General features: G+C 47.4%; 1 protein-coding gene across 1 annotated transcript in view; it reads left to right on the top strand.

Moving 5' to 3' along the window:
* Nucleotides 1-12807, top strand: part of LOC148506435 (uncharacterized) — a 97022-nt gene that overhangs the window by 3738 nt on the left and 80477 nt on the right. The window contains exons 3-7 of the mRNA XM_088446743.1: nucleotides 14-205; nucleotides 417-540; nucleotides 657-754; nucleotides 4691-4836; nucleotides 4904-5028. Coding sequence (XP_088302869.1) covers nucleotides 14-205; nucleotides 417-540; nucleotides 657-754; nucleotides 4691-4836; nucleotides 4904-5028 — 685 coding nt within the window. The remainder of the gene's footprint in view (nucleotides 1-13; nucleotides 206-416; nucleotides 541-656; nucleotides 755-4690; nucleotides 4837-4903; nucleotides 5029-12807) is intronic.

A 12807-nucleotide genomic window follows, 5' to 3' on the forward strand; every position in this document is an offset into this window, starting at 1 on the left:
TCTCAATGCACAGGATTACACAGTAGTGAAGAAGACATCTGGAGAGTGTGTGATACCCAGCAGCCGCCCCCGTGTGTCAGGAGGACTGAGCAGGACCCAGAGCCCCATCACGGTGCCTCCACCTCACTCACTGGTACATGAGAGACACAATGACCAGAAGATCCTGGACCTCACCAACAAGATCATTCAGCTGCTGACTGGAGAGGTGACTGCTGGGAATGGGACATTATACAGTAACATCGGGGGAAGTGTCTGGGTGATGACTGGAGAGGTGACTGCTGGGAATGGGACATTATACAGTAACACCGGGGGATGTGTCTGGGTGATGACCGGAAAGGTGACTGCTGGGAATGGGACATTATACAGTAACACCAGGGGATGTGTCTGGGTGATGACTGTATCATTGTGTGTCTCAGGTTCCTATAAGGTGTGAGGACGTCACTGTCTATTTCTCCATGGAGGAGTGGGAGTATGTAGAGGAACACAGGGGTCTGTACAAGGACGTGATGATGGAGAATCACCGGCCCCTCACATCACTGGGTAAGAGGAGACTGTCATGTACTGTAATGGGGAGAGCAGCTATGGGGCCACCTATATACACATCATCTGATAATCACATATATACAGTGTAATCAGTCACTGTGTGTCTCCTACAGATGGGGTCAGTAACAGGAATACCCCAGAGAGATGTCCCCGTCCTCTTTATTCCCAGGATGATACAGAGGAGAACCACAGTGTCCCACAGGAGGATCAGGTAGGTGGAAGTGAAGGTATCACCTAATATCAGAGATATTCTGCACTATATGGTCTGTAGAGAAGCTCTGTGGGTCTCATCTTAAGAGTGTTGTATTTATGACTCCCCTAATGCCCTGCACGTTTTGTTGGTTTCTCAGATTTTCCCTAACTTTACACCATTGCAGGCCTTGCTTGCGGGTAGAATTATACAGAAAGGCCCTCCCCTGTTGATGCAAGCTATTAAGATATGGAAATTGGTATCTAGTATTCTACAGTTTACGGGATTAGATCCAGACACTTCTCTATGTAGTTATCGTATATTACCTGAACTGGCCTCTTTACAGCTTGAGGTGACATGGGGTTCTAACGGTGTAACTACATTGGGTCATTTATATGACACTTCAATTCTTAAATCTTTTGCACAACTCCAAGAAGCTCATCTCCCTCAATCATATTTCTATAGATATTTACAATTACGGCATGCTCTCTCGGCTCAATTTTCAGATGGCCCTCCTCTAATTCAAATATCCCCATTGAAGTCATTCCTTTTATCTTTAGGTCCCCGGAAGACGCTTTCTTACTTATACTCCTATATATTGTCTTCTTATCATAGGGATAGTTTACCACATCTTAGATCAAAGTGGGAGAGAGATATTGGCCTTATAAGTGATACGGAATGGGATAATGCTCTAGAAGCTCCTCGTATTTCCACGACTTCTATAAGATTTCAACAGATTCAACTGTTTATTCTACACTGTACCTATTTAACTCCTGTTCGTTTGCTAAAATTTGGGGGGAGAGCATCTGACATATGCCCTAAGTGTAAAATTAGTAGCGGTACTTTCTGGCACCTTCTATGGGATTGTCCGGTGGTTAGCATTTTTTGGAATAAGGTTCTGAGAGTTTTGTCCAATACAGGTATTGCTCCCACTTTAGCTACGCCATTGACGTGCTGTTTAGGCTCTATGGACGATGGGGTAGTGGACAGATATCTTAAGCAATACATTGTCAATATGTGTACACTAGCTAAGGTATGTGTGGCTCGGTCGTGGATGGCTCCTACAGGACCAGATTATAATGCTTGGCTGTCCTTGGTCCGTACCACTGTTGAACATGAAAAACATGTGTTTATTTGTCGCAAAGCTGAGAAGAAGTATGAACGTATCTGGAGCAGTTGGCTTAAATCCTGTTATGCCCGTGCACTGCCTAATGATTGACCGGTATATTATTGTTAGGATAATGAGGTAGATTATTACTTTGTTGGAGGTAATGTGCTGTGTGATAAGTTGAGAGCAGAATTTATTGGGATCTAGTTAATTTTGCCAATTTTTCAGGTGTTATTTTTGACAATATTCCAATATTTGTATAGTGTGGTATATAGATAGATAGATAGATAGATAGAGATATATATATATATATATATATATATATAGATATAGATATAGATAAAAATAAATTATATATCTATATATATATATATATATATATATATATATATATATATCTATATATATATATATATTTTTTTTCTCTATGTTTATTGTTTTGGTATACAGATTAATATTATATTTTTTATAAGCAATGGATCTGGGATGCAGTTTGTAGATCTAGGTTTTATATTCCATGTGTGTGTGTGTGTGTGTGTGTGTGTGTGTGTGTGTGTGTGTGTGTGTGTGTGTGTGTGTGTGTGTGTGTGTGTGTGTGTGTGTGTGTGTGTGTGTGTGTGTGTATATATATATATATATATATATATGTATGTATATATATATATATAATACACACATATATGTATATTATATATTTTTTATTTATTTTGTTTGGTTATTTGTTGATGTTGTTGTCTATAAACCAATAAAAATTTACTCAATCTAAAAAAGAGTGTTGTATTTATTAACAACTTATTTCTTTAATATGTGATATTTGTATTGTGTTGGGAAATTATTTAGGATGAAGACCTAAATGATAGTAAAGTAGATGATAGAGAAGAAGAGACATGTGATGGGTGATCAGCAGAAGGAAATCCCTACAGATATCAGCACAGGTGAGTAATAATCACTAAGTACAGAACAGTCACATATTCTCCTTGTTCTGTCACTACAGCAATCTCTTATCCTACACCCTCCTCTGTCACTACAGCAATCTCTTATCCTACATCTTCCTCTGTCACTACAGCCATCTCTTATCCTACACCCTCCTCTTTCACTACAGCCATCTCTTATCCTACACCCTCCTCTGTCACTACAGCACTCTCTTATCCTACACCCTCCTCTGTCACTACAGCACTCTCTTATCCTACACCCTCCTCTGTCACTACAGCCATCTCTTATCCTACACCCTCCTCTGTCACTACAGCACTCTCTTATCCTACACCCTCCTCTGTCACTACAGCACTCTCTTATCCTACACCTTCCTCTGTCACTACAGCAATCTCTTATCCTACACCCTCCTCTGTCACTACAGCACTCTCTTATCCTACACCCTCCTCTTTCACTACAGCCATCTCTTATCCTACACCCTCCTCTGTCACTACAGCACTCTCTTATCCTACACCCTCCTCTGTCACTACAGCACTCTCTTATCCTACACCCTCCTCTGTCACTACAGCCATCTCTTATCCTACACCCTCCTCTGTCACTACAGCCATCTCTTATCCTACACCCTCCTGTCACTACAGCCATCTCTTATCCTACACCCTCCTCTGTCACTACAGCACTCTCTTATCCTACACCCTCCTCTGTCACTACAGCACTCTCTTATCCTACACCCTCCTCTGTCACTACAGCCATCTCTTATCCTACACCCTCCTGTCACTACAGCCATCTCTTATCCTACACCCTCCTCTGTCACTACAGCACTCTCTTATCCTACACCCTCCTCTGTCACTACAGCCATCTCTTATCCTACACCCTCCCCTGTCACTACAGCACTCTCTTATCTTACACCCTCCTCTGTCACTACAGACTAATGAGGACAATATATTTGCCTAGTGGAGGAGTCAGGAGCCATCAGCCCCTATTATACTCCTGCTCTCCTCTTCACATCCTGTCACTGTGTGTTACCAGCCCAGAGATCTGACCAGTCACCTCCCCACACTCTCTGGTGTATCTCATACATCAGGATCCATCAGCCCCTATTATACTCCTGCTCTCCTCCTCACATCATGTCACTGTGTGTTACCAGCCCAGAGATCTGACCAGTCTCCTCCCCACACACTTTAATGATAAATAGTCTGTTTCCACAACAAGTCGGACATGCAAGGGATGAGGCAGAGTAGACCGGGTAGGGGCAGTGTGTGTGAGGGCTCCTGGACAACCGCCCTGCCTATAATCCGGCCCTGTTGACCACAGATTACTTAATTAGTACCTCAGTCAATTTGATTTATCCACCAATGTTCAACCATGGATATCTCTAAAACCTGAATTGTTAGGGTGCCTTGAGGACCACGTTTGGGAACCTCTTCCCTAGAGCTTTAGTAATCTAAATTATATTGGTGCTAAACAAATTATCTGCAGTGTCTACATTAATTGAGCTGTGCCTGCCATAAAAACAGATACGACTGGCATCTGACGAGTTTCATTAGATTTCCCATCTCTTGTTGACGTGGGCACAAATGACACCCCTAGTACTGAAATGTGACTATAGAATCATTGTAAAATTAACTTTTTTAGTTGAAGCTTTTATCTTTCCATCCATTTATTCCCAGCAGATGGACAGAACAGCTGGAATTCCTTGGAGGGACTCATCCTTTTATCTGATTGTGAAACAGAAGATCACGCCATGACATCAGATTTTCCAGCAGGATATATTGTTACCTCAAACATACATCCAGTGCTGCATAGTACAGATAATGCAGATATTATTACCAATAACACAGCTCTTACAGGCGATAAAAAAATGTCCCTCCGCAGAAGGTGAAAATTGTTTTGCCGCGAATGTGAATATAAATATTTATCAGAGAACCCGTGCGGGCAAGAAACTATTTTCATGTTCTAAGTGTGGGAAACATTTCACCCGTAAATCGACTGTTGTGAGGCATCAGGCAGTTCACACGGGTAAGAAGCCGTTCGCGTGCTCCGAGTGTGGGAAACGTTTTAGGCGCAAGTCATCGCTTACTGGACATCAGAGGATTCACGCGGTTGATTAATTATTTTCGTGTTCTGATTGCAAGGAGAAGCTTTACGCACAAATCAGCTCTTGTCCCACATCGGAGAATCCATGCGTGGGAGAAGCCGGTTTCCAGATCTGAATGTGGGAAATGTTTCGTCAACAAGAAGCCATTTTCGTGTCTCGAATGTAAGAAGAGGCTTACACCGAAAGCCAATAGGGCTGTACACCGGTCACAAGGACCTTTTCATGTTCTGAGTGTGGGGAAGGTTTTACAGAGATACCATGTTGTTGAGCACATCATTCACTCACATTAAACATTAGATGTGGATCTTTATCCATCAGCCCCAGGGAACAGACAGTAGGGGTAAGAATGACTTGAGGGTCCCCCATGGCAGAAATCGCCTAAAGTACCCTGTCCCAGAAGGCCCGTATCAGGGGACACTCCCATAACAAATTCTATAAGATTTCCAGAGGTGCCTTACATTTAGGTCATAAAGAGCTGGACCGTCCCCCAATTCTACATAAATGAACAGGAGACTGGCAACTGAATGGCCAAAACATGTCGGAGCTATATGCACTGATAAAAGTGAGTGGAAGGTACACCAAATCCCAATTTAAGCTGAAGCATATAGCTGCCCAATAGAGAACACTCCCCACCTGCCCCACACGTCACTGGTTTGCAGTGCTGGTAGCTTAGAAAGTCCCCTGACATGCCACAAAGGAGTAGCTAGATCCAAACCCCAAGTCTGGAATATTTTTGTGACTAAGTAAATAAGGGGATCTTTGCGCCAAACCTCCTACCACCAAGCAATGCCTGAAGGGTGATGGTGGTGGTGTGTTCTGGGGTTGCCTGGACTACCAGAAGAGTATGTAATGCATTACTATAAGAATCTCAGAACCAATACCATAGGTGAGCCACCTTGGAAGCATAATACTAGAACTGGAAATGAGGGAGTGCCAGACCACATGGGGATCTAGTGCGTACATTAAGCTAACCACCCACCCAGACCAGAGAAGAAACAAGGCTATCTGTAAGGCCGGGTACACACTAGACGATATGTCATCCGATCCTTTGGATCGAGACAATATATCGGGCACATCGTCTCGTGTGTACCCACTATGCGCGCCCCAGCTGCCCGACATCGGGATCATTCCTTCGTCCATGCATGGGCGACAGAGCGACCCAGCTGCCGACGCTGGCAAGTTCAATGGTGCCGGTGAATAACCTATCAGACGGGCAGTCAATGGATCATGCAGTGTGTACCCTACCGCCCAATATGTCGTTCACCGGCACCATCGGGTGGTCGCCTAATGTGTACCCACCTTGCGTCACAAAAGTTTAAGTGGGAGGAAGACCTGAGATTGTTGGAAAACGTATAAAAGTTTGGGCTGTATAATAAATGTAACTAAATGAACACGAGCAGTGGGAGAAGGAGAAAGCCTACTCCATACTCTCTTACGGGCCTTAAGGTAATATAACTGCGGCTGACCATATAAAGCTACATAATTCCGGGAGCATTAGATACAAATATACACAGTTATTTACCCACTGCATCATGGGAGAGGCACAAGGGGACACACAGGGCGCCTACCTCGACGGGGAAAAATACAAGACTGGTATCCGGTCAGAAGGTCGATATTCAGGATGTCAACATAGACTTTAGGTCGACAACCCATGTGTTGACATTCAAGAAAAGTTGACATGGTTAAAAGATTGACATTGTTCATTATGTCCAATGTTGACATACATTTTGTTTTCTTCATGTGGACATTCAGAACCTGCTGCCATTCTTAATGTTGACTCTTCCTACCACACCCTACGAGACTTATCCCAGTTTAGAGTAAGTCCCGATAATGTGCCATATTGGTTTATTAGCTTAAGCATAATAGGGGGGTCAATCCGGAATGAAAATATGATATTCAAAAATAAAAAGCAGCTAATCATCAGCATATAGTGCCACCTTATCTGTTCTGGAGCCCAAAGCAAGGCCCTTGGTACCATGATGAAGCCTGTGTTAGGCATGCCAAGGGCTCAATCGAAGGTTAATGGAAGTAGATTGGCCTGGCATAATTCCCATCTGGTCTGGGTGGATCAAAAGCATGATCACTTGATTGAGCCTTGTAGCCAAAGTTTTGACATCTGTAGGGAGAAGAGATATAGAATGATCAGAATCGGGAAGTTTTTGGGTCACTCCCCGGTTTAGGCAATAATAAGAACTTCTGACATAGATTGCGGAAGGAGCACCCTCTCGTACAACCTACGATATAACTCAAGAAGACAACGGCATGTTTTTTGTACACCACCAAGTCCAGGAGCCTTACCGCCAGGGAAGGAAGGAATGGCTGCATTGACCTCTTCTGGTGGCGTTAGCTGAGAGTCCAAATAATCCATATCCTCATCAGACAAGGTGGGGAGTGCAACGGCAGTGACGTATGATTGCAGGTCAGCCAAACTACAGGTCAATTTAGACTTTCACAAAGACTGCAGAAGTATCCGGGGTCTGCACCCAAAGCCACCCTGTCAGTATCAAGAATCTCTACTACAACCAATGGAAGACAGCTCTGCCCAAACCACATTGGCAAGATAGCTGCCCTGCCTCTCAGCTCTGCCAAAATGGCTGCAAATCAACCACTACTCCAAGGAGTGTCCGAGGCGGCACTCCATCAAAACGGTCAGAGACATTATTAATATTTCCCAGACATACAACTGGGTTATCAGGAGACATAGCCATAAAAGCAGCAGCTTTTTTCAGGACTTCATGGAAATAGGCCGAGGGGATATAGATAATAGAAGGGGCATATAATTAATCCTACACTGCAGAAGCACATAATGCCCCCACGGGTCACTTTGCATAGATTCTAACATAAAACAGTTTTCCGTATAAGAATAGATAATCCCATAGAGGAGGAGATGTGAGAAACATGGAATAACCAGCCAACCCAAGGTCTTTTGAGGGACATTAGCATATCGACCACTAAATGAGCTTCAGTTAGACAATATCGGAGCCATAATGACGGATCTGGCGGAGGATTAGGGATCACTTAATGTTATCACTGATCCAGCGATTCTGAGATAAGACTGTAAGGGGGAGATTTAATAAAGCTTGGGGAGAGATAAAATAGGAGATAAATAGCACCAACCAATCAGCTCCTAACTATCATGTTACAGGCTGTGTTTGAAAAATGACAGGAGCTGATTGGTTGGTGCTATTTATCTCCAATTTTATCTCTCCCAGCTTTATTAAATGTCCCCCTAAGTTGGTTAACAGACATAAGATACTAGCAGGAATCGTACCAATATTCCCTCAAAAGCCAAGCAGCCCGCGTAGTGTCTTAAGGAAACACGGAATATCTGCTTGTACACGCCAATCACAAAAGAAGAAAAACAATAATAAAAAACCAGCAGAATAAACAATCGCAATGAAACAAAACAAACGAACCAAACCCATCCCAATTAATTCCCCCACCCTGTATACCTAACCCCAACTGTGGCACACCTGGAGCCCAAACCTAAACTCTACCGACTAACCTAACAGGTTGTGTGTCAGAACTCCCCCCTCCTTCCCCAAAGGATAGGTGGATCAATGAACCAAAGAGTCCCCAAGCCAGGGAACCCCCCCATCCAATTAACCATGTATATCATATAGAAGACAATTTAAAGGCCCCGGAAGTAAAAAAGGGGGTCAGTAGAACAGAGTACAACATAAAACAAATGAACAATTCATAGTTCTCAGATAAGGAGCCCACAAAAGACATCTGCCAGTAGTGACATGTCCAATGAGGATAGGTACTACGTGAGTCATTAGCCAATTGTCTTTGGCCTGGCATGCGACGGTAAAGCCACATAGCAGCTTCCCCCGGAGACAGGAAAAACTTGATATCACCATCAGCATTGACTCAATTCAGAGGGAGAAAGCATGGCCTATGTGAGATTTAAATTAACATCTCAGTGGGTAGAAGTTGAGCCAGGTCCTTCTGGGAACACCGATATCCGGCATCCATTTTGTTCCCATGGACCCTTGGTACCAGCCAATTGCAGAACGGTGTCACGGTCCTGGTAGTGGAGACATTTCTCTGTAAGAGGGAGCAAGGAAGTTGTACACGGGGAGCAGGGCTATTGGAGACGGGTGTTGTACACGGGGAGCAGGGCTATTGGAGACAGGGGTGTTGTACACGGGGAGCAGGGCTATTGGAGACAGGGGTGTTGTACACGGGGAGCAGGGCTATTGGAGACAGGGGTGTTGTACACGGGGAGAAGGGCTATTGGAGACAAGGGTGTTGTACACGGAGAGCAGGGCTATTGGAGACGGGTGTTGTACACGGGGAGCAGGGGTATTGGAGACAGGGGTGTTGTACACGGGGAGCAGGGGTATTGGAGACAGGGGTGTTGTACACGGGGAGCAGGGATATTGGAGACAAGGGTGTTGTACACGGGGAGCAGGGATATTGGAGACAAGGGTGTTGTACACGGGGAGCAGGGGTATTGGAGACAGGGTTGTTGTACGGAGACAGTGGTATTGCCTACCCACCAACATGACCCCTTCCATCAGGTACAAAATACTCTGCCCCTGGACTTACCACCTAATGTATGATTGGCATCACCTGTGTTGAGCTAGTTAATTGATGAGACAGGTGTTTCAACATAGGTGGCTGCACTCATCAATTAAGAAAGAAGTCCAGGAGCAGAGCATTTTCTACCTAATGGAACGGGTAATGTTGGAGGGTCTGGTATTGTACACGGGGAGCAGGGGTATTGTACACGGGGAGCAGGGGTATTGGAGACAGGGGTATTGTACACGGGGAGCAGGGGTATTGGAGACAGGGGTGTTGTACACGGGGAGCAGGGCTATTGGAGACAGGGGTGTTGTACACGGGGAGCAGGGCTATTGGAGACAGGGGTGTTGTACGCGGGGAGCAGGGCTATTGGAGACGGGTGTTGTACACGGGGAGCAGGGCTATTGGAGACGGGTGTTCTACACGGGGAGCAGGGGTAATGGAGACGGGTGTTGTACACGGGGAGCAGGGGTATTGGAGACAGAGGTGTTGTACACGGGGAGCAGGGGTATTGGAGACAGGCGTGTTGTTCACGGGGAGCAGGGGTATTGGAGACAGGGGTGTTGTACACGGGGAGAAGGGCTATTGGAAACAGGGGTGTTGTACACGGGGAGCAGGGGTATTGGAGACAAGGGTGCTGTACACGGGGAGCAGGGATATTGGAGACGGGTGTTGTACACGGGGAGCAGGGGTATTGGAGACGGGTGTTGTACACGGGGAGCAGGGGTATTGGAGACAGGGGTGTTGTTCACGGGGAGCAGGGGTATTGGAGACAGGGGTGTTGTTCACGGGGAGCAGGGGTATTGGAGACAAGGATGTTGTACACGGGGAGCAGGGCTATTGGAGACAGGGGTGTTGTACACGGGGAGCAGGGGTATTGGAGACAGGGGTGTTGTACACGGGGAGCAGGGATATTGGAGACAAGGGTGTTGTACACGGGGAGCAGGGGTATTGGAGACAGGGTTGTTGTACGGAGACAGGGGTATTGCCTACCCACCAACATGACCCCTTCCATCAGGTACAAAATACTCTGCCCCTGGACTTACCACCTAATGTATGATTGGCATCACCTGTGTTGAGCTAGTTAATTGATGAGACAGGTGTTTCAACATAGGTGGCTGCACTCATCAATTAAGAAAGAAGTCCAGGAGCAGAGCATTTTGTACCTAATGGAACGGGTCATGTTGGAGGGTCTGGTATTGTACACGGGGAGCAGGGGTATTGGAGACAGGGGTATTGTACACGGGGAGCAGGGGTATTGGAGACAGGGGTATTGTACACGGGGAGCAGGGGTATTGGAGACAGGGGTGTTGGAGACAGGGGTGTTGTACAGGGGGAGCAGGGGTATTGGAGACAGGGGTGTTGTACACGGGGAGCAGGGGTATTGGAGACAGGGGTGTTGTACAGGGGGAGCAGGGGTATTGGAGACAAGGGTGTTGTACAGGGGGAGCAGGGGTATTGGAGACAGGGGTGTTGTACACGGGGAGCAGGGGTATTGGAGACAGGGGTGTTGTACAGGGGGAGCAGGGGTATTGGAGACAGGGGTGTTGTACAGGGGGAGCAGGGGTATTGGAGACAGGGGTGTTGTACACGGGGAGCAGGGCTATTGGAGACAGGGGTGTTGTACGCGGGGAGCAGGGCTATTGGAGACAGGGGTGTTGTACGCGGGGAGCAGGGCTATTGGAGACGGGTATTGTACGCGGGGAGCAGGGCTATTGGAGACGGGTGTTCTACACGGGGAGCAGGGGTAATGGAGACGGGTGTTGTACACGGGGAGCAGGGGTATTGGAGACAGGGGTGTTGTACACGGGGAGCAGGGGTATTGGAGACAGGCGTGTTGTTCACGGGGAGCAGGGGTATTGGAGACAGGGGTGTTGTACACGGGGAGAAGGGCTATTGGAAACAGGGGTGTTGTACACGGGGAGCAGGGGTATTGGAGACAAGGGTGTTGTACACGGGGAGCAGGGATATTGGAGACGGGTGTTGTACACGGGGAGCAGGGGTATTGGAGACGGGTGTTGTACACGGGGAGCAGGGATATTGGAGACAGGGGTGTTGTACACGGGGAGCAGGGGTATTGGAGACGGGTGTTGTTCACGGGGAGCAGGGGTATTGGAGACAAGGGTGTTGTACACGGGGAGCAGGGCTATTGGAGACAGGGGTGTTGTACACGGGGAGCAGGGGTATTGGAGACAGGGGTGTTGTTCACGGGGAGCAGGGGTATTGGAGACAAGGGTGTTGTACAGGGGGAGCAGGGGTATTGGAGACAGGGGTGTTGTACAGGGGGAGCAGGGGTATTGGAGACAGGGGTGTTGTACACGGGGAGCAGGGGTATTGGAGACAGGGGTGTTGTACAGGGGGAGCAGGGGTATTGGAGACAGGGGTGTTGTACAGGGGGAGCAGGGGTATTGGAGACAGGGGTGTTGTACACGGGGAGCAGGGGTATTGGAGACAGGGGTGTTGTACAGGGGGAGCAGGGGTATTGGAGACAGTGGTGTTGTACAGGGGGAGCAGGGGTATTGGAGACAGGGGTGTTGTACACGGGGAGCAGGGCTATTGGAGACGGGTGTTGTACGCGGGGAGCAGGGCTATTGGAGACAGGGGTGTTGTACGCGGGGAGCAGGGCTATTGGAGACGGGTGTTCTACACGGGGAGCAGGGGTAATGGAGACGGGTGTTGTACACGGGGAGCAGGGGTATTGGAGACAGGGGTGTTGTACACGGGGAGCAGGGGTATTGGAGACAGGCGTGTTGTTCACGGGGAGCAGGGGTATTGGAGACAGGGGTGTTGTACACGGGGAGCAGGGGTATTGGAGACAGGGGTGTTGTACACGGGGAGCAGGGATATTGGAGACAAGGGTGTTGTACACGGGGAGCAGGGGTATTGGAGACAGGGTTGTTGTACGGAGACAGGGGTATTGCCTACCCACCAACATGACCCCTTCCATCAGGTACAAAATACTCTGCCCCTGGACTTACCACCTAATGTATGATTGGCATCACCTGTGTTGAGCTAGTTAATTGATGAGACAGGTGTTTCAACATAGGTGGCTGCACTCATCAATTAAGAAAGAAGTCCAGGAGCAGAGCATTTTTTACCTAATGGAACGGGTCATGTTGGAGGGTCTGGTATTGTACACGGGGAGCAGGGGTATTGGAGACAGGGGTATTGTACACGGGGAGCAGGGGTATTGGAGACAGGGGTATTGTACACGGGGAGCAGGGGTATTGGAGACAGGGGTGTTGTACAGGGGGAGCAGGGGTATTGGAGACAGGGGTGTTGTACACGGGGACCAGGGGTATTGGAGACAGGGGTGTTGTACAGGGGGAGCAGGGGTATTGGAGACAGGGGTGTTGTACACGGGGAGCAGGGGTATTGGAGACAGGGGTGTTGTACAGGGGGAGCAGGGGT

Source organism: Taudactylus pleione, unplaced genomic scaffold (assembly GCF_031769625.1).
Source record: "Taudactylus pleione unplaced genomic scaffold, aTauple2 ptg000404l, whole genome shotgun sequence".
Classification (NCBI taxonomy): domain Eukaryota; kingdom Metazoa; phylum Chordata; class Amphibia; order Anura; family Myobatrachidae; genus Taudactylus; species Taudactylus pleione.